The 23040-nt window shown below is 37.2% G+C and overlaps 1 protein-coding gene across 11 annotated transcripts in view; it reads right to left on the reverse strand.

Annotated features, from left to right (window-relative positions):
• The window catches only part of Plcb4 (phospholipase C beta 4), a 381354-nt gene that overhangs the window by 15392 nt on the left and 342922 nt on the right, over nt 1-23040 (reverse strand). For all 11 annotated transcript variants that reach the window (XM_058575386.1, XM_058575387.1, XM_046433511.2 and 8 more), the window contains 6 exons: nt 21532-21620; nt 20654-20804; nt 15782-15831; nt 15562-15627; nt 5012-5127; nt 402-477 (listed from right to left, as the gene is read on the reverse strand). In XM_058575386.1, coding sequence (XP_058431369.1) covers nt 402-477; nt 5012-5127; nt 15562-15627; nt 15782-15831; nt 20654-20804; nt 21532-21620 — 548 coding nt within the window. The remainder of the gene's footprint in view (nt 1-401; nt 478-5011; nt 5128-15561; nt 15628-15781; nt 15832-20653; nt 20805-21531; nt 21621-23040) is intronic.

Consider the following 23040-nt stretch of genomic DNA (forward strand, 5'->3'; position numbering starts at 1 on the left):
CTGACTCTCGGTTTTTCTCAATCCAAATTTCTACAGCAGGATGGAGTAAGTATCGAACAGGTACTCAACATCCAATTTGGATGGTTTTCTTTCATACATTTTCTGTTACTTCTACCTTCTGTATTTTATAGAGTATTTCCTTCTGGTCTCTTTATGTATGATTTCACATGAGGACTAAGAATGAGGGAAAATAAATCTTGTTAGCATATTTCCATAGATAAGACAAAAACATGTTCCATGAAGTGGTTCTTCTCAAAACCAATAAATCTGCAGCAAATGCCATCTCTGGATCTCATTTCTTCTCAGACCAGATGCAGGCTACTATTATTTCTGATTGGTATCAGGTACCCTACTTAAAAAACTACCAAGTATCTTCTGTATAAAAATGGGCATTTCCTTACCTTTGATTTGTGATCTGATGTCAGGGTCTGAATTTTAATTTCTGTTTCTTTTTTCATTTCGAGACAATTACTTCCCCTGAAAATGGAAAATTGCAAATACATGCCACAAATTAGATCTCTCCCAATTCCCTTGGGCCTTTGGAACAAAGCTTTCTGATGAAGACAATATATTCATCAAAATTGGAATGCTATGGCTCATTGGGCGGCATCAGTTTTTCTAGTAATAGATTCACACCTTACAAAATATTATCTGTACCATGATTACTCAATTCAACTGCTACACAAAGAGATGCTCCAGACCTAGCAATTATTTCATTGTTAAGGGTCTGTTGTCAGAGTTTCCATTTTGGTTCCTATTTTTCCTAAAGCTCTTTTTCATTTGTTCAATAAAATATTATTTGGGATGAAAACTGGAAAATAGGTCTTTATCCTGGAAGTGAAATTTTAATTCTTACATTTTGGTTGTAAAGCCAGATTTTTGTCTTTCATATATGCCAATGAGGAAGAAACTAGCCTTTCTTGGCATCACAGGGTAATTTCTGCTTCTTATTCGATTGTAAGAAATAGATACTAGGCAATTTCCCAGCAACCATTACTGCATATTTCAATGATGATGTTTTCCTTTCCATATTGATGCTAAAACAAGAACAAGTCCTGAGCTTCTGTTTTCAGCAATTATGTTCTCGTTTATTACAACCCAAGTCAGAATGTTTCATTATATTATTAATTGAGCATTCCTCTGAAAGATGCATTACTCTAAAAATGCAACATCTTTCATCAAATCCGTTCCTTCTTTGGGGTTGGCACCCAGTATGTTTCTTTTCTAGTCTGTTATTCAGTGAGCTTGGGTATTACTGAAACGCTGTCCTGCCTTTTTCTAGACAACATCTTTCACATTAAGTGCAATGATACATGGTATTCAATGGTCTTAGGTTGGGACATATTCTAAGCACTCCTATAATATTAAAAACCAGGATTGCACTTTTTTCACATATTGCATCATCTCATTTATTTTCTGGCTACATAAAATAATTTCTGTAGTTTTGAATTTCCTCAACTTCATCTCATCCTTCCTGTTCTTTCCCATTCATCTTTTCCCTGCTACCTTAAAGATGCTGAGTAGAAAACACAGGAGAGACATAGTTATCATATCATTAGGCAACGGCTGCTGAGCACTTTTAGATCCTCCCTGCCCCATTTCAATCATTCCCTTCACTGAGGAGGCAAAGTAAGGAAACCTTTTACAAGTGAGTCTTGACTTATTATGGGGTCACATCTGCTAGATTCATCGTAAGTCGCAAATGCATCTCATTCATCTAGTCTCTCAAGCATCCTGGCTTAGCACAGTTCACTGTGGAGTCAAATATTTCCCCTTGTGATGGTGTGTCTGTCTGGTGGCTGCTGCCCAGCATGGCAAGCTGCTAGCCCAGGCAATTATTGAAATTTAAAATTCAAAGTAGGATTTCTAAGCTGGGAATGGAACCACCATTTGACCCAGCTATTCTCCTTCTTGGACTATACCCAAAAGACCTAAAACGAGCATACTACAAGGGACACAGCCACATCAATGTTTATAGCAGCACAATTCACAATAGCTAGACTGTGGAACCAACCTAGATGCCCTTCAATGGATGAATGGATAAAAAAAATGTGGCATTTATACACAATGGATTATTACTCATCACTAAAAAATAACAAGATCATGGCATTTGCAGGGAAATGGATGGCATTAGAGCAGATTATACTAAGTGAAGTTAGCCAATCCCTAAAAAAACCAATGCTGAAATGTCTTCTCTGATATAAGGGGGGTGACTCAAAATGGGATAGGGAGGAAGAGCATGAGAAGAAGATTACCACTAAATAGGGAAGAGAGGTGGGAGGGAAAGAAGGGAGAAGGGGAAATGCATGGAAGAAGGAAGGAGACCCTCATTGTTATATAGATTACATGTATAATGATGTGAGGGGGAAAAAATGAATTGTGTCACATTAGATTGGGTAGAGAGAAGTGATGGGAGGGGAGGGGAGAGGAAGGGGGGATAGGAAGGACAGCAGAATAAAACAGACACTAGTATTGCTGTATGTATATACGTGACTGTATGACCTACGTGATTCTGCAACCTGTACACTCAGAATAATGAGAAATTATACCCCATTTGATTCAAATGTATGATATGTCAAGATCATTGTACTTTCATGTGTAGCTAATTAAAACAACAAAAAATAGGGTTTCTAGTCAGCCATATTGTTTTCATACCATCATAAAGTTGAAAAATCCTATGTCGAACAGATGGTTTAAGTTGCTTCAGAAATGAATTCTGCTTAAGAAATTTCCAACGACTTCATAACCAGTTTCCCCATTCCTGGATGTCTTCCCAACTTGTTTATAGTCAATAATCTTGACAACCTTGATACCATGGTCAGTAACACTCGGGAACTCTGCTTAGAATATGGCTCTCCAGAAGAGAGTATCTGATGTCTAATTTTTGAAGTTAATTTTTTGTTTCTTTTGACCTAGGTATTGACCCTAGGGATGCTTAACCATTGAAACACATTCCAAGCCCTTTTTAATCTTGTCTACAAGATCCATTTGTTGAGAGATCTCCAAGACTACTCACTAGGCTGACTAGGGCACTAAGAGTCCTAGGAGGAAAAACTATGAAATGTCACTTTGACTCCATTTAACCTTTGGGAGTAAGAACAATAACAAGCTAAAGATACATCTTTGTTTTCCTAGAGCCAGTGTTGTTGATTTAGAAAGCTGTCAAATACTTTTTAACAAAGACAAGATATGATGCTCCAGTCTAATATCTCCTAAATAAAGATTCTGGTTTAAAAAAAATTCCAAGATAGTCATTAAAAATATACATAAGGCATTACTGGGAAAAGTTGACTTGTGAATTAAAATGCTTATTCTTGGAGAGGACCTTAAAGTTCTCCAAAATTTCCTTCTTAAAACATATCATTTGGATCTGTCTATCTCCCTTTCACATTTTGGTTAAAAATTTCATGTGAAAAAAAGAAAACAGATTGCCAATAGATAAATAAATAAATATGTCAAATAAAAGCTGCTAAGGTAGCCAAAAGTCTAAACAGTCACAGCTTCTCAAAATGTATCATATTCACCACCAATATGGTCACATAAGGCATGAGCTGTGCCTGACTCACTTAAATACGTGTCGAAATGTTTTCAAAGCCCTGGTTCTTCTGCGGTGATACACAGTGAAAACAACAGCAAAAACAAAAGGCACACTGTGCATAATGCTAATGCTCTGTAGTTATGTCTAATTTGTATTTTTCTGGAAAATAAAGCTGTAATCAATATAAAGTTACCTCTCAAATAATTCATCAGAGAAATAGAATGTGTGTTAGTCTCACAGTATCTTCCTGAAGATGCAGATTAATGGTAAAGGGAAAAGCAGTGCATGTTGCAGTGTAGAAATCTATCAGAGACCACTTTCAACCAAGTGATCCAGATCAACATCACTGTCAATGAGATAGATCATCACGTACCCCTGACATCAAGAGCTGGCAAGGAAGCAGCATCGCTTCTGGGTGTGCTGGCCAAAGATGCATGCCCTCCCTCCAATCATGAGAAAACATCAAATCCAAAAGGAGAGACATTCTACAAAATAACTGAGCAGAACTCTTGCAAATTGAAAGGGAGAGACTCTCATAGACTGGAGGAGACTGAGAAGAAAGTAAATGCAATGTGCAATTCTAGAGTGGATCCCAGAAAAGAAAAACAGAATTATTGGGAAATCTGGAGAAACCTGAAAGAGCAATAGAGTTTCACGAGTGGTATTATTCCAATGTGAATTTCATGCTCTGATCATTGTACTGTGGTTATATGAGATGTGAACTTTTGGGGAAGCTGCCTTAAGGGCATAATAGGATTTCTCTGTACTACAGTGGTCCTCCCTTATCCACAGGGAACAAGTTCCAAGACCCCTAGTGAATGCCTGGAACTATAGATAGTACGAAACTCAACTGTATTATGTTTTCTATACCTACATGCCTATGATAAAATTTAAGTTATAAATTAGGTACAGTAAAGTGTCAGCAACAGTAACTAAAATTAAAATAGAACAATTAGAACTATATACTGTAATGAAAGTTAATTAGATTTAAGGCTTATTTCTAGAATATTTCATTTAATATTTTTGGACTGCGGTTGACCACAGGAACTGAAATAACAGGAAGTGGAATGCACAGAAGGGGATAATTCTGTATTTTTGCAACTTTTCTGTAAGTTTAACATTATTCCTAAAATAAAAAGTGAAACCAATTCTCAGAAATAGAAAAGTATTTTCTTTTCCATTACTTTTGGCTAAGATTTCTTTTTTGTATTAGATCTAATTACAATGAATGAGTAGGTTTCAGGGCCTCTGTTGAGAAAGGTTCCTAAACCAAGGTTAAATGGACTGATGCCTTGCCCTGTTTGGATGCTAGGGTGTAAAAAATGAGTGAGTCTCATTTTTCAGGAGCTCTTTTTAATGACAAAAACTGAGCCAACACTAAGTTCTTCCTTGGCATAAACAAGCAGCTGTACTGTGGGAAAAAGTAAAATATAAAAAGTGAAAAAGTCTCCAGAAGAAAATAAGCAGCATTACCCCTTCTTCTTCATTGCCTTCTCCAGGATTTTCTCATGAGTGGACTTCTCTTTGTCGTACTGCGCCACAATTTTGTCAACTTGCGTGCAATGTAACTTCTGCATGGTACTGTGCTCCTGGAACAAGAAGAATTTGCTGTTATGAGTTGGACTTTTATCATGGCTGGTACTTAATACCATTGGGCTGGCATCATTTCACCAGCTTTTGCAGGGTCTTTGGAAAGTCAAAGAAAAAGTAATTGAGTCTGAGAACTACATAGACTTTCAGTCTCATCCAATGCAAATTTTCTGTTCCAGGGCATGCCCAGCTAGGAAGCCCCAACCTGTCTAATGAACACACTGACCTCAAAAAGCAACCCTGCTTTAGGGTGGGCAGTGCCAAACATTTCAAAGTCTTTGCTTCATGTTTTCATATGATTCCTACCTATTCATATCCTGCTATCCTGGAGATTGCTCTATTGTACCTTCTACACGCCAGTCTTCAAACCCTAAAGTGCAACCGCTATATATATATGTACATGTATACATATATATATATACATAACACACACACACACACATATACATATATAAATATATATATATATATGTATATTTTGCAAAAGAGAAGAAATTATGTGAAATGGATTCTAAACACCTGGAATAGCATTGTTCCACCCCAGGCTGTCCCCATCAGCTGAATCTGAATTGACATCACTAGGTATTTTCACTGACTTTCTTTTCAAATATACTCATGAGGATTATGAGAGCATTCAGTAGTTCTAGCCTTCAGTTTTATATATGTTTAAAATGTTTTCCGCTCCGCTTCATTTAATCATGGAATTAAAGCAGCAATGCTTTGAAAATAGAAACTACTTCTCTACAAACCTTATTTTCTCCTGGACAATGAGAAAGGTAGTAACTACAGCCAGTGACTTATATGAAATCAGATTTCTTTTGCAGCTCAGAAAAAACCAGCACCACCAGTGACCCCCACCTCTAAATGATATTTGATGAAATAGATTAGTCTGGCTCTTAAGAAGTGGGGTGATACTTTGGATTGGAATGGACAGGTGTTGTTAAGTTTGTAGAACTACTACTAGAGTCATATTTCCTTTTGCCTTTTTAAAAATTCAATGACAATTTAAAAACAAATTAATTTTCTTCCTAAGTTAGGCATGAATTTAAGCAACCTGAATGCATGGATGTCTATTTTAAAGATTCATGACATAAAAAGGGGAAAGGGATTTTTAACTTTAATGAAACTTTAATCCCCCAGCTCTCTTAGTGAATTAACACAGGACTGGATCTATAATTCATTTATACGAAAATGCATTGATGCACAAGGCCAGTCTCTGGGAGAGGAAGGGGAGGAGGTTGGTGCTGGCTGGAAGGTTCCAAGAAAAGGAACTTAATGGGCACAAAAGTGATGTTATCTTTCTGTGGATTTAGGGTCAGATTGTTATATGCAATACTGTCTTGTTTAATTTGTACTTGGGACAACCCTTAATATTGCTATATTGGCAATGTGTATACCTTTGTGTTATAAACACACTTCAGTGAGAGCTTCTACAAACTGGCATTAAGTGGGTTAAGAATATAGATTTCTCAGTCTCAAGTTGTGGAACAAGTCTGTTCACCTTCATAATTGGGATAGTGATACACACTTTATAGGGTTGTTAGGGTTCTAAGTAAATCTAATATAAATCATATTTCAAATGCCTATTATACCCTACTCAAAATACAATGACATATAAATCTATTTATACTACTCAATACCCATGATGATATACTGAGAGTGACTTGGGAATCAGATTAATTTAATAAAAAAATCTTTCCTGCAAGCTTAGCCCACTGATATGTTCTTGAAAATATTTAACTACTCTCACAGGGTCTTGGGCTGGGTGGAGGGCAAAACTCTTATTAAAATGTTCCATTACTAGTCCTCTAAGATTTGGAAGTCATTATGGTTGATTAGTATGATTAATTTTGTAAGTCTAAAAAATTAAGTTTAGCTAATGTATGTATAAATAATTTTAAAAATTAGAATAATATTGAATTAAAGTAATTATGGTTAACAGAAGTTAAGAAGAAAACTGGTCCTAAAAAATTACCTCTGTGTTTCTCTCTGGACTCAAAACTCTACTCTTATGTGGTAGGCAGGGATTACTGAAGTGTTCCAGGATGATTTGGTCCCTAGACAACACTTTTTTTTTATCAAGAAAGAGGGATCCTAATTATTAATTGCCATTTGACTCTGGGTCAAGCCTCAACTTCCCACTCTATATGTTCAAGGAGCAAGAAAATGTTCTCTAAGCCCATTTTAGCTCAAAAATATTCTATCATTTATTTTAGTCTTTTGTACCTTAATGAAATATAAGACATTATCAAAGAATCATAATTGTTTTTCATTCATTCAGGTCGAGAATACCAAAATTAATTTTAATTGAGATATACGTGGAGGAGAAATATGTATAACTTTTGGCAAAATTTGTATATGTTTCTCATTCAAGTTAAGAAAAGAAAATTCATCTTTTAAGAAATTTACTGCTGCCATTCATCCCTGTGACCCATGTCACTATGGAGGTGAATTATCACACCATGGATAGCACTAAAAATCTGAGTTAACTCATGGTAACTCAGCATGCAACTTGGAGATAACCAACAGGCTGACTGTGGGTGGCTTCTGTGTCTTTGTCCCTTTCAGTTTCCTAACAGTTCTTGAGGTCTTAGCATGAATTTCAGTTGAGAAGTTCATGAGCAGTCTTTCATAGCAAAAATCAAATTTTTCCACCAGAAGCTTTATAGGAATGGCAGATTTTAGTAGGTTTCTTGGGTATTTTATTTGACTCATTTAAAGTTGATACTGGTAGCCCAAGGGTTGCATCCAGCCTGCAGGTATCATTTTTAGGTTTTTTTGTTTTGTTTTTTTTGTTTGTTTGTTGTTTTTTTTTTGTGTGTGTGTGTGTGTGTTTGTGACCTACATAGTGTTTCAAGAAGATACTGAATTAGAGGCCAATATTAAAAGAGCAGGAAATTCATGTATAAGATTTTACGATTCTTTGTTAGAAAACCCAATTGGCCCATATACTCTGAGACACCAATTGTAGGAGATGAGTCTCACATGTTCTTGAACATGGATGAGCATTTCTTACCTTTCTTGAGTTTAGACCTGGTCAACTTCCTTTAGTTAATTCCTGCCTGACTCCTGTAGCCTTTGAATTGCAGTTTTTTTCCCCTAACATGTTATTGCAGATATTCACCTAGCTTTGGGTTTTAATTTTTTTGCTCTAAGGATCTGATCATCTTAAAAAGTTGAAAAGCATGCCCTTCTCTTAATGAAAATGACCCTTGCTCAGGACCCCAAGGAGTCATGGGTTCAGGTGGAATTACTGTTGTTTAGTTCTGCTTTATGCACGTCTCATCTATTGGACACATGAAAACCATTATCCTAGTTTCTGGTTCAAATTGAATAGATTGTTCTAGAAAGTGAGAGACAAGTAGGAGTTAGATTACCAGCTGTATTCAGAGGATCAAAAGCAATTGACCATTACCTTTTTTCAAAACATAGAGGTTTTAATGAACATCTTTATGTCATTTGGGACTCTAATGGTCATTATTCCTGCCTTCTCAGTATTCTATCAAGAGATCACAGGCCGCTTTCATTTGCAAATGGTAGTCTCATGTTTGCTCCAGTATTCTATCTTCATCCTGTAGTTAACCTTCAAGTTTGGAAATAAACACCCTATTGGATTCTTAAATCACTTGAGATTTAGTTCATGGATGGTCTATTTCCCTTTAGGCCTGAAAAGAAGTGGAATTATTGTTATTTAATTTTTTTTTTGGTAGATGGCCAGAATATTTATTTATTCATTAATTTTTATTTATTTGTTTAATTTTATGTGGTGCTGCTGAGGATCCAACCCAGGCCTCACACGTGCTAGGCAAAGTGCTCTGCCACTGAGCTACCAGCCCCAGGAGTGGAATTTACCTATATTGACATGTGAAAGAGAAGAGATCTCCCTATAGTCACTGAAGATGGTGTCAATACTGGTCCATGCTCTTAGCTCCAAAGTGCCAAGGCTGAACCATGGGCACAGCTCTTAGGAGAGTGCTGCCTGGGCTTTCATCTTTGCTCAGTAGGTAATTTCATAACCAGGGTTTTGGGGTGGTGATCCTTAGCTCCACTTAGGTAGCCTCAAAACTATTATGAATGAGTTGTAGACTTTTACAGAAAGACTGGGAGAATTTATTCTCACCATTGCTTGACAACAGGGTAAAGAAGGCTATGTTTCCTTAAGAAGATATGGTCTGCATCCTGCAGGCCATCAGTGGAGTTTGCAATTAGAGGCTGAAGGATAGTAAAGAGTGCTAAACAGGGTTCCCACAGGCAGTTTTCAAAATAACAGTGTACACAGGAGAGAAGAGTATTCAAAATGCATCCTCAGATCTCACCTTGGAGATGATAATTAGGTCTGTGTTGGACATAAGGTTTTGCATTTTTGTGAGGACTTTGGCTCTTGGCCCAACAATCAGATGTTGCAAAACTAGTTCCAAAAGAAGCTGAGATATTTGTGCCCAAAGTCTCTTGACTGCTCTTAAAAATCTGTAGCTAAGGCCATCAAGAAGATGATGTTTGGAAAGAGAAATTAATGTGGAAGAATTCAAAAGCATTAAGCATAGTGGCTAAGAGCTTGGGTTCTCCAGTCAGACTGAATTTGGTTTAAATCCTTTCTTCACCATTTTAAAAATTAGGTGATTTAGTCAAGGTGTGCTTCCGTTAAGCATAAACGATCTCCTCTGTCCATCCTTTTGCTCTAAGGATCGGATCACCTTAAAAAGTTGAAAAGCATGCCCTTCTCTTAATGAAAATGACCCTTGCTCGTCCTCCCAAGGAGTCATGGTTGACTATCTGCAAAAACAGTCATAACTATTTTCTTCTCTCAATATACCCTGCTTTACATTATGACTTTGCCACCTGTCAAGAGGTAGAGTTCTCATCCTTTATATGTAGGCCAGATGTATGACTTGCTTTAGCCAAGGAGGATGGTGTGCCAGTCTGAGCTGAGGCATCAAGAAAACTTGCCTGTTCTTCTTGGTCTCTTGGGACCTTTGCCATGTGAACAAGCTTGGACCACAGAGAGGAAATGGTTTAGCAGAGGCCTTCCTAAATTAGCCAGCTGACTGTCTGCCCATTACCTGTCATGTTGACAGTGACAGCAGACACATAATGAATCCAGCTAAGACCAGAGGGGTCATCCAGCTGAAGCCAGCCCAAACCACTGGCCCATAATATTGCAAGCAATATTGTAATGGTTGTTTGTCACTGTGTTTCAGCATGGTTTGTTACCCAGCAAAAGCTAACTGATACAAGTTAATATAGTTATAGTTCCCCTTTATATAATTGTTACAAGGATACCTGAGAGTAAGTGCTTATATAGACATCAATATGTATTAGCTAGTATTACCATTTAAAAACATGCTGACAGAAAAATGCATGTTAGGTTAAACAGGTCAAAAGGAGATTCGGTACCAGCATGTCCCAATGGTAACAGATTTGCTGCATCTTCACATTGTCCTTCACTACTTTTTCATTTTTTGTGTGTGCAAGACAAGCATATTAGCAAGTAGGCCTCAGTATATATAGACAAGTAAATATATATATTCTTCATCTTAGAAGTTGGATTAGATGAAACAGTGGAAAATCTTAAGAAAATAATATGGACTGAAAAAAATACAGAATATCTATAGACAAGAAGGTTCAATTATCGGACAACAATGATTTACAAAGCCCTTAGACAACCAAAAGAGACCAAATCCTTTTTTTTTAAAATAAAAATAGACAATGTGATAAGTGGTAAAGATATGATGTTAAGAATTATGCAAACAGGTTTTAATCAGCATTTAACTAGTTATATTGTTCTGGGTAAGAGACTTCCCTTCTCTGAATTTCATTTCATTCATGTCTAAAATTTGGAGAGTATTATTTTAGGTTTCAGAAATATTGTGAGGTTTTAAGAATGTATATAAAATATGTGACACAAAAGTGGCATTAAATAAATATTAGCTTTATTAGTCATAATAGTTTATACAAAAGACTCTAGAGTTCAGATTTCATAAATTATACTGCCAACACAAGCTGGATAAAAAACTGGATCCCTGGTATATTTAAAGTGGGAGACAAAATTCATTCATAAGTTTATAATCACACTTATGCCTTTGACTTCTGAAGTGTAAAAGGATATGAAAGACAGGTGAAATGCATTTACTTGTTCAGAAATGCTTCTGAAAAGCATTCTAAAAAGGAGCAAATAAGTTCTACCATCGTGGCACTTTGGCTCTATAAGTAACAGAGCTAAAGCTTCCTCCCCAAAAGTGCACAGTAAAAGTGTTATGAAAGTCCACATAAATTCAGACAGCAGCATTTGGGGACATTTAAAATCTTGTATTTCCTGTTATAATAAGGGGACTTGAATAAGCTGCAGATTATTTCCTGCAAATGAGGGCAGCTTAGAACCATCTAGTCATTTGGGACCTACTGGCTGATGAATGAGATTAATATTTTCCTCCTAATCTGGGAGAAGGAAATGAATGGAATGAAGCCCAAGGCATTTGAGGTGGAAGGAAAGACCCACTGTTACTTATAAATGGTCTCTCAGGAAAAAAGTTTCCCATCTTTGCAGTTATGTGATTAAACAGATAAGCCTGTGAAATGACCTGAGTCAGTTGGGACTCAGTTTGACTCAAAGTTAAGACAAGAGAATCAATAGGTGACTGTATGTATGATGTAGGTCAACTCAAAAAGAACTGAGGCACATTCTTCCTCAGTAACCATCAAGATAACTAGTACATCAACACTGTCCAAGTAAATAGGGAATTTCCTTAATATCCCATGTGTTGTCACTGCATTTGACCCAGTGAGAGTGGACTTGTTCATTCTGTGAAGCATCCAATATCCTACACAGAATAATGCAATAAAGTCAGGCATAGAGGTGCATATATACCTAGTGACTCAGGAGGTGAGGTAGGAGGATTCCAAGTTCACAGAAATTTGGTGAGGTCTTAAGCAACTTAGCAAGACACTATCTCAAAATAAAAAAATAAAAAAATAAAAAGAACTAAGAATGTACTTTAGTGATTAAGTGTCCCTGGGTTCAATCTCCAGTACCAAAAAAAATAAAAAGGAAATAAAGAGTATGAGTTCTAGACTTAGACGATTTGGGTTCAATTACCAGCTCTCTTGCTCCTTAACTCTAAAACATTAGTTAAATTGCTCAAACTCACTAGTCCTTAATTTCCTAAAGTGCAAACGAAGGCTCATTGATTGAGACAATGCACATAATGTACTAGTTTGGCATCTGGAAAACATGGAAAAATTGTAGCTGTTGTAACTGTTGTTATTATTATCAGTCACAGTATATTTCCTGGCCATGCTTCAAGGAAATATTAAATGAAGCCAAAAAAATTTACCTACCTAAATATGCCAAAGGTCACTGAGATGCATTCTCAATGACAGAAATCCACCTTAAATGCAAGGGAAATCTGTTACATAATGCTGTGGCACTTGGGCATCAACTTCATTCCTAATTATTAAAATCTTTTCACTTGTATTCTCTCTTATTTCCTTTCTTCTCTCTCTATTGCTTTTCCATACTCTATTTATTGCAAATATGCCACAAAATTGAAATCCTTACTTTAAACATCTCTGTCTCTAAGAGCCCCACACTTAAAAAAACATATTCAGTATTTCCCAAATGGGCAAGGAGAGGAAATCCACTGAATGGAATTGCTCATGAATTTAGGAACTCAGGTATTTGAAGTGACCTCTGTGTCAGCAAATTTGCTGAACCATTGATTCACTAATAGGGAACATTAATAGGCCATGATTAGGCCTAACTGCAAATGAGAAAAAATTCTCAAAGAAGTGATGGGCTTTCAGGCCATATATTTTGCATCTTAATATCTAGAGTGAGTCAGCAGTATACTGTTCAAGCCCAGGACTACAGGGCATGCCTTGGGGTGAAGCTTGGGATAAGTATAAAGAATGGAATTCTTTGTAAGTATAAAGAATGGAATTGCAAGGTTATTTTAAAGTGACTCAGAAGTCATTTCAAAGTAAAAAATGAACCCCTATATCTCACTCTGCACAAAAATCCATCCAAAGTGGATAAAGGACTTATGCATTAGACCAGAAACCTTGTGTCTACTAGAAGAAAACAGTAGGTCCAACTCTCCATCATATCGGCTCAGGAATAGACTTCCTCAATAAAACTCCTAAAGAACAAGAATTAAAATCAAGAATCAATAAATGGAAAAAAAAAAAAAAGAAAACAAAAGTGAAAAAAAAAAAAAAGAATCAATAAATGGGATGGATTCAAACTAAAAAGTTTCTTCACAGCAAAGGAAACAATCAAGAATGTGAAGAGAGAGCCTAGAGAAATGGCAGAAAATCTTTAATGCTTTAATCTTCAGGATATACAAAGAACTCAAAAACTTAACATCCAAAACCCCAAATAACTCAATCAATAATCATCAAAGGAACTGACTGAACAGGCATGTCACGGAAGAAATATGAATGGTCAAAAAGGCCAAATGTTCTTTCTGACAAGTGGATGCTGATCCATAATGTGAGGGGGCATGGAAAAAAAAATGGAGGAAATTTGATTGGGCAAAGGGGGGAGGGAGGGGAGGTAAGGAGAAGGGGTATGGGGGCAGGAAAGATAGTGGAATGAGATGGATGGACATCATTACCCTAGGTACATGTATGACTGAACAATGCTACATCATGTATAACCAGAGAAATGAACAGTTGTGCTGCAATTGTGTACAATGAATCAAAATGCATTCTGCTGTCTTATATAGTTTATTAAAATAAATAAACAAATAAATTTAAAAAAATATGAAAAAATATTCAAAATCTCTAGCAATTAGAGAAAGGCAAATTAAAACCACTCTGAGATTCCATCTCACTCCAGTCAGAATGGCAATTATCAAGAATAAAAGTAACAATAACTGTTGATGAGGATGTAGGGAAAAAGGTTCACTCATATATTGCTGGTGGGACTGCAAATTGGTGCAACCACTCTGGAAGGCAGTATGGAAATTCCTTAGAAAACTTGGAATGGAACCACCATTTGACCCAGCTATCCCACTCCTCGGTATATACTCAAATGACTTAAAATCAGCATACTACAGTGACACAGCCACACCAATGTTAATAGCAGCTCAATTCACAAAAGGTAAGCTACAGAACCAACTTAGGTGCCCTTCATCAGATAAATAGATAAAGAAAAAGTGGTATATATACACAATAGAATATTACTCAGCTATAAAGAATAATGAAATTATGGCATTTACCAGTAAATGGATGGAACTGGCGAATATCATGTTAATTGAAATAAGCCAGTCCTCCCAAACCAAAGATGGACATGTTCTCTCTGATAGGTGAATATTAACCCATAACAATGGAGGGTAGAGACGGGATGTATAGAAATTCTTTTGATTAGACAAAGGGGAATGAGGGGGGAGGGGATGGGAATGAATCTGATATAACTTTTCCATGCTCACATATGAATACATGATCAGTGTAACTCCACATCATGTTCAACCACAAGAATGGGATCGAAATTGTAATGGGTTGCACCACATGTATGTATAATATGTCAATATACACCCTACTGTCATGTATATCCAAACAAAAAAAAAGATTAAAAAAATGATGTTTCTTTTGCTCTTATTGCCCTTCACAGAAAAGGGCATACACTGTCCTCCCAGCAGAAGCCGCAGCAGCACGTGTTACACAGTTTAGAAAGGAAAATGATACTGCATTTTTTCTCCCTTCTTTGTGAGGGAAGAATGGAAAAAAGGATCTTGTTTGTGAGCTGGGATATTTTTCAACACCTGGAGAATTCTTGGGCCCACCTACAGATGTTCTCTTAAACTTGCAACCGACCCTTACAATTTCTCCCAATCATTGCCAAAAAGATTTCTTATGGGTTAAAAGGAAAAATAAATATGTTTCAGAAGTAGGCTCCTGAGCAGGGCTTATATAACCCTGAGTTGGGGAAATGAGAAGTGTTCCCTCTCCAGGTGTTGAGGTAGGAAGTACAGAGCTTACTAGCTTCTTCCTCCACACAGTGTGTGCTGAACTATCAGACCCAGGGAATTAAGATAACCTACAGCCATCGTGTGAGCTAGTCATCGACAGTCAGGCGGTCACCAAATGTTTTATATAACTGTTCTCCCAAGATTTTAAAAGTTATATTATTAGTGGAAGAATTTTGAAATGGGTGAAGCTTCATTACATTTTTTAAATAATTGTTAAAAATGCAGGCTACAAAGCAGTGACAATGGAACCCTAATGGATTCTATATTGCAATTCCATTGCAGATCAGTTAAAAGGAAGATACTGCTGTTCTGGTTAGCTAGGATGAGCTCCTAAGTAGTGCTTTTGTCTATGAATAACTGTTCCATACATAACACAAAATAGAAGCTATAGGTTTTCATCAAAGTGAAACACAAAAAGAAAGCCAATGAAATTAAACACCCACATGCACACAAAAGACATTGTACCTTTGCATGTTTCTTCTTTAAAGAATTTAGCTCTTTCTGTTGTTTCTTTAAATGCTTCAAGTAAGCCTGTTGGGTGGGGGGGGGGGAAGAGAATCCAAAATAAGTTGTGTGTGCGTGTGTATGTTTTGTAGTCAGAATGATTGCAATTGGAGAGAAACAAAAATATTTTGGTTTTACCAACATGCATAATACAAGAGTGTCTGCAAAATGGTCCAATTACCTTCATCTGCTTTAAATCTTCTATCCTCACTTGAGGGATAAGTTCAATGCCTAAAAAAAGTCATTAAAAGTTACTGTGCATATTAAAAATCAGAAAGGATAACTGTTCATCTGAAATTTACAGATTTGAAAACTTATCTAATGACTTTGAAGCAGAATTACATGTAATGTTATGGATATGAACACCTTAAATTCCTATGATACAGCATTTAAATAGACCATTGAAATGATTAGTGTCTTAGGCTCCCTACAAGAAGAGCCTGAGAAGTCTCCTTCTCACAAACAAGATTTCTGTGCACATGACATACTGATGGTAGACTCTCAGGAGAAATCCAAAAGGGAGAGAGAAAGAGGGAGGATAGGGCACAGGAAGAAACAGGGTGTACTTCTAGCAGAAATGCACTCTCAGCCTGATCCTATGTATAAATGGCACTCTTGAGAGTCACTCTACCAGGATGAAAGGAAGGTGGGCTTTTGTGACTTCAGATGAGTCAGCTGAGAGCTTCAGAGGTTTTATAAAACCTTTCAGGTAAGAGAACTCCCATGGTTTGGGCAAATTTCTGGAGAAGAAGCAACTAAAGTCAACATTCTTAGCAGCTGGTGGATGGGCTAAGCAACTCTAAAAAGGGATCTGATCAGGTACAATGTCATCTATTACAGTTACTTTAATCTTCTGCATTTCAAGACATATAATATCAGTCAACTAACTCCCAACGCTATTCCCAAACTTAATCATCATCAAAGAACAAAATGCTTTTTTTTTTTCAGTATCATTCTTTTAACAAATTTCATCTTTGTACGTTAGTAACTATAGAGTGAAGCAACATACAGGACATAATGAAAATTATTGTATAACAGGATGCTGCCATTAGAACCCCCAGTAATGCAATAAGTCAGCCAACTATCTGAGTAAAGCTAGCCCAGGTGTTGTTATGGCAACCACCATTGCAGAAGAATATGAATCCTTAGTGGTTTCTGTTCACAGATTTTCATTTGGGGCCAACAAAATGAATGTGTCCTATGCACTGTAATTGATTTTCATTAGAATCCCAAAGGCCAGGGTAGGATACATTCAAGAAACATCCAGCATCAAGTCCCAGGCCAGTATTTCTCCAGCTTGGCTCATTTTAAGATTTGCACATCCAGTATGAGGGTGGGAAGGCTGCAGAGACAGAGTCTTGATAGAGAGAAATCAGGGTTGGCATCTATAACATTTTAGGAGAGGAGTGTGAAGGGTTTGTGGGGTCCCTCTCTGATGTCTTGTGTCTGATATCACAAGCCACCTTCCTGCTTTTTGGCAGAGAGTAAGTGAAAAGGTGGTATAGGGCAGGGAACTGAATCCTGGCACAGCTAATAGCTCTTTACCCTTGAGTCTCAGTTCTGTAGCCTATAAAAGGAATATGCAGGATTTGGGAGGCATATAAGATCCTTCAGAGATCTACCAACTACTATATGATCTTGACCCAGATGACTAGATTTTCTTTTTTCTAAATATTGAGAAGTAGGAACCTGCAAAAACTTACACCTCCCTCAATAACATTTGTACACTGTTTCAGAAAGACACAAATATCTTGTAAAAGTTTTGGTTCCTATATATGATCTAATTAGAACAAAGAAACACACATTTTACAGATAAGGAAACTGTATATACTCAGTTCTATCTATTTGCCTACAGCAGTGTGATCAGTAAAACTTTTACAATTTTTTCTTTTTTTTTTTTAGTTGTAGATGGACACAATACCTTTACTTTACTTATTTTTATGTGGTACTGAGGATCAGTGTCTCACACGTGCGAGTCAAGTGTTCCACCACTGAACTACAACCCCAGCCATGGGTAGAAATTTTTGATGACAATGGACACCTATGTGCGAGGTGTCCAATAGAGAGCCACCACCTACATGTGTGGCTCCTGAGCACCTAAAATATTGCAAGTGTGAATAAGAAACTCAAGGTTTAATTCTCAAGCTTAAATGAAATTAAATACATTAAAAAGCCACAAGTGGCTTCAAGTCTCTGTCTTGGATGGTGGGCAATTACAGGATTCTCTGGTAGGAAAGTAGGTCAAGTAGCACATTTCAGGCTCCAAAGATTCTGGCTAATTGAATTTCCACTATATAAAGTTTCATTCTTATCAACATAGTTCCTCTAAAATCACCTGTTTTCTCTCAATCCCTAATTTGAAAATTAACTAGGAACTGAGTAATTTCTTTTTAATTCTTTGTCTTTAAAATGGAAAAGGTTATGAAGCAGCATGGGTGCAGTCACTGCAAATCCAGGAGAAGCACTCTGAGAACCTCCCAGCCAGCACCTCGCACCTTTGGAGAGGAGAGGAATCCACTCGGCTGTACACCATGCCCTTGCCACATGGGATTTTTCTCAGGGCCTTGTTTCACCAGCACCTCTCTTTTGTTTTTTTCTTCTGTTTCTCTTCCTCAGTTCCTACTGACAACACCAGTGGTCCACCAGAGCTGGCATTCCATGTCTTATGCCATATCAAGGTTTTTTTTTTAAAGCCAGGTTCCCACCCTCATCATCCAAGTGTCTCTGGCTCCATAGTAATTTATTTTATTATAAGTTCCTGAGTCCTGTCCATAATTTCTTCTCAAAACGAATTCTTCTGTTTTTGTATTATTTTTTTATTACTGCCTTTAGTTATACATAACATTGGGGTTCATTTAGACGTAATCATACAAGCATGCAGTGTAATTTGCTCCACCTCAGTCCCCAGTATTTCCTCTTTCCCCCCACTCCTCTTTTCTCCACTTCCCTTTCCTCTATTCTCTATATCTTCCTTCTATTCATTGTTTTTTTTTAAAATTTCAGCTTTATGTATATTTACATAAAGCACTGAGAACTATTTCTTCTTTTAAATTTATCTTTTTCTGTCTATTTTCTATTTATTCTGCCTAACTATTCTTATCACCCCTCCACTTGATCTGTCCCTCCTTCCTCCTCTTAATCTACCACAGATTTACTATCACGTTTCTTCCCAGATGTATCAGCAACAGCTTGAACTTACAGATGTTCAGAATCAGAATTATTTTCCTCTTCTCAATGACTCTCAAAAACAGTTCCTCCTCTTAACAACTCTACTTTGCTTACTATCCAGCTCTGGGACCTCGCCTTGAAGTCTCTGAGTTTTCACTGACCCTTTCCCTCCCTAAGGCTCATATTCAAGCTATTCTTCCTTCCTATTCTTCCTTCTCTTTCTTTTTACCCATTTTTCCTTCCTATTCTTCCTTCCCTTTCTTTTTCTCCTTCTGACTACTCCTAGCTCTATCCAGGCCCTCCTTTTCCACTGTCATTCTTTCATTAGCCACCTCCTTTCTAAGAAGAAAGGCTGCTTAACCCTTCTTAGACATGGTCCCAGAAACACACTGATGATGAGGTGGGTCTCACCTGTAAACCTTTTTCTCTGGTTTTTAACACTCTATAAATATAACACGGTATATGCTGTGACAGAGCATGATTCTTAATGAATCTTAGCATCTCGCCCTTTCAATTAATTCTTCTGCCAAGACAGTACTAATCTTCTTAAAATTCTTCATTCATTGCTGTGCCCCATCTCCTTATTGGGGTGATCCAAGAAACCTTTCCAGACCAGGAAGAAAGCTTGCCATGACCTATTAGCATTGCCTGTGCCCTCTTTCCCTGCACTGAATTGCTTTCCATCTCGTTCCTGCCCAGGCTGCCTTCTCTGGGCTTCTCCATCCTTCTAAAACTTTCCATTTGAATCAGATCTATGTTTTAAGGTCCAGCTCAACTGGGACCTTACCCTCCTCCCCACTTGCAGGTGTCCTGAGTAAGCTGCCCAGATGAACAATAGGGAGACCCTTCTTGTCAGAGCATCCATGGGGAAGACTAGAGCAGAGTGACAGCTGCTTGGCTCCTTCAAATGCAGTCTTCTTGGGAACCAAGGTAAAGCAGCTCTAAACACAAGCATGTTCCCTCTGGAACAAGAATCACGGCTGTCTTAAGTTGGTCACACTCTTTCTCAGGCCACCTAACACCCTATAATTTCTAATGTCTTTATGTATTGGTAGGTGTGAGACAAGAACTTTATTTAACACAGCTCCCTCATTTTCTACTGTCCATCTCTGACTGAGTGGCTAATGTTCATAATGACCAGGGCCAGTATGCAATGCCCAAAGCCTGTGTCATTACATTGCTCCATGTTCTTTTCAAGAAAGAACAGACAAACAGCTGGAGGACCAGGGCAAAACTGAGATACTTTGTGCCTTCTCATTTTCTAATTTGTTTCCCAAAGCTCAATGCACAGTTTCCCACTAAATTGCTACATTGCTTTGGATTGGAAAAGTCTGTCACTTCTTACCTTTAACTGCAGCACTGTGTGTACATAAGTGTAAAAAAAACTTGATTTCCTTATATTGAGGACACTGAATTCATGCATAAATGAATAAACAAAACTGACAGTAAGAATCCATAAGGTAAAATAAATATTCTTATTGCTGTAAGGAGAGTGACTGTCCTAAATGATTCAAGGTCAAGGAGGATATTTAAAATGTTTAATTATCAGTGTAGGATGAGCACCATTGAATCAGAATAGCAGTCTAGCCAATTAGAATGAAAGTGCCTTGCTTTTGCTAAGGCTGGTTTTGAACTCTTGATCCTTCTGTCTCAGCCTCCAGAGGCACTGGGATTACAGGTGTGCACCACTGTGCCCAATTTTCACCCCCTATTAAACAGGGAAATTAAGTGCTTTGTCCAATCCATAAGAAAATGTGCTCCTTTGCAGTTTTAAGATCAAGTGAAAACTGGCAAAATTAGTGATTCTAAATCCCCTTATGAAAGACAATTTTAATAGCAGCTCCAATTGCCAGAAGAGGTAAGGAGCCCCACAACTCTACTGCACCTTTCTTGGCTTCCACGCCGGGGCCCAGGGCGGCTGTGGTGGTGGGTCTGAGCTCGGAGCTACTCTGAGGGGTCACATTGGCTTTGGCTGGGTTGGCCTTTCCTTTCTTGTCGTTCTTGGAAGTGTCGCTGGGCACATCAGCTATGTCACTCTGGAACAAAAACATTCAGACTGACCCAAATGAATGTCACCCAAGATTTAATATCTTACACATTGTTTTAGTGGATTCCATCTAGCCTCAGCCTCTCCTGTTTCCCTGCCCTGGGGTTTTACTCTCTGAAAGGGTCTTTGCCTGGGAGGAGTAGAGAAGATGTGGATTCCTTAGGCATTAGCCAAAGGATGGAGACAAGGAAAGATAATGGAACACCTTTCCAGCTCCTGGAGAGAGGGTTGCTTCTACTCCAAATGGAGGAGTTTGGTAAATAAAACATTTACAAATAAAAGAATCAACAAAGCATGAATTGGAATGGGAGGCATTGATACAAGGGTTAAAGTTAAAAGTTAAAAGGTTAAAAGTGAAGACAAATGCTGTCTTCATTCATTCACTGAATTGGGTTAGTTAGTTCTTCAAAAGCATTTTATATTGTAAATTGCTCTAATATCATCACAGATATTTTCCAATTCATTTCTAATGGGGCAGGGGTCCTCACATGTGCTAAGCTACTATCATAGAAGTGGCTTTTTCTGATGGTGGCCACATTTTACTCAATAGCCTGTATTGTTGTAGACCCTTGAAACTATTAGGAAATCAATAAGCTCAGTTTTAAAACCCCCTTTAAATCTTCTTCAATAATGTATTACTTTGTCTTGCTTTTGTAATCACAGTTTGGTGACCAAACTCCCCACCTTACTATATCTAATCAACCATGTCTACTTACAGTTTCAATGCCCATAGCTCTCATTTGGTCTGCTCTCTTTTCTGTAATTGAGAGAAATTTCTTTGGATCTGATAAAGCATCCACAATATCTGAAAAAGAAGACGCAAGAGCTGTCAATTCTCTGTCTTACTGAAAACACCAAGAAAATACAGCTAATAAATTCTCCATAATCCTGGACACCTGGTGAAGCTTTCCATTAAGAGTCTTCTCCTAGGATGAAATAATGGGTAAAAAAGCACAGCTAGTTGCAAAAAAAAAAAAAAAAAAACAAAACAAGAAATAAAGAAAGGCAAGAGTCAAAGACCAAATGACTTCCTCTACCCTCTTTGTTGTTCCCCAAATAATGAAGATGGAGGAGGGCAGGGCGAACCAAATGAGCTGCCATGGGTTCTTGACTTTTCATTTACTTTGTGTGACTTTGAGCAAGTTGATTTATACCCCTAGCGTCAGTTTCCCCATGTGAAGATTGGGGTAGATACCACCTGTCCTGCAAAGTTAATGTGAGATCAATGAGATGATGAATGTAGAAATATGGTAGGTGCCACTAACACTATCCTATTTTAAGATTCAGAAGGCTAATGTTTAGTTAAAGCTAATTTTATTTCCATGGTAGATAAACTGAAATATTTCTCCAGTGTTTTCTCAGCTAGGACTTGCACTTGAAAAACAGTAAAATTTCGGGGCTAGGGTTGTGGCTCAGTTGCAGAGCGCTTGCCTCACACATGTGGGGCACTGGTTTCAATCCTCAGCACCACATAAAAATAAATAAACAAAATAAAGATATTGTGTCCATGTGTAATTAAACAATATTTTAAAAAACAGTAAAATTTCATCTTTTATATAACATTGTTTGATGAGTTCCAAGTACTTTCAGAGTTTCATATAATTTTGCATAATTTACCAACACTATAGAAGGAATAATTGCTCTTCCTAAAACACTTTGTAATTTACAAATTTTAAAAATGGCTTTGGTTTATACATTTTTCCCTAACAGAATCACCTTCCTAATTACATTTTTAAGATGAATTTTCTCAGCACATGGGACATATAATTCTGTTTAGATGTTTTCCTTTCCTTTTTTAAATACAAATTTAAATAAGACCATGGTAAATGTTTAAGTGTATAAAGTAAAAAATTCAACCTTCTTTCCTGCCAATACTTTACCTCAAAGGTAAATATTGTTATTCATTGCCTGTATGCTTCTAGATTTTTTTTAAGACTCCAAATGGTTTCATAGTTTTCTGTACCAGTTTTTAAAATTTCACATATCTTAAAAATACTTCCACGTTGGCAATTTGGATCTTTTATGTTAGTTGCAAGAGCTGATTAATATTCCTTTTCCTGGATAGTGGTAATCTCTTTAACCAGTTTCCTATTGGTAAACAATTGGGGTCCTTTCAGTTATTTGCTATTAAAATACTGTTGTGGTGAATGTCGATGAACACTTCATAGCAATAGCTTTGTATGTGTTCAAAGGATAATTCCTAGAAGCTAGAATGGTAGCTAAGT

Source organism: Marmota monax, unplaced genomic scaffold (genome assembly GCF_021218885.2).
Source record: "Marmota monax isolate L192 unplaced genomic scaffold, Marmota_monax_Labrador192_F-V1.1 WCK01_AAM20220418_F8-fsc00014, whole genome shotgun sequence".
NCBI lineage: Eukaryota > Metazoa > Chordata > Mammalia > Rodentia > Sciuridae > Marmota > Marmota monax.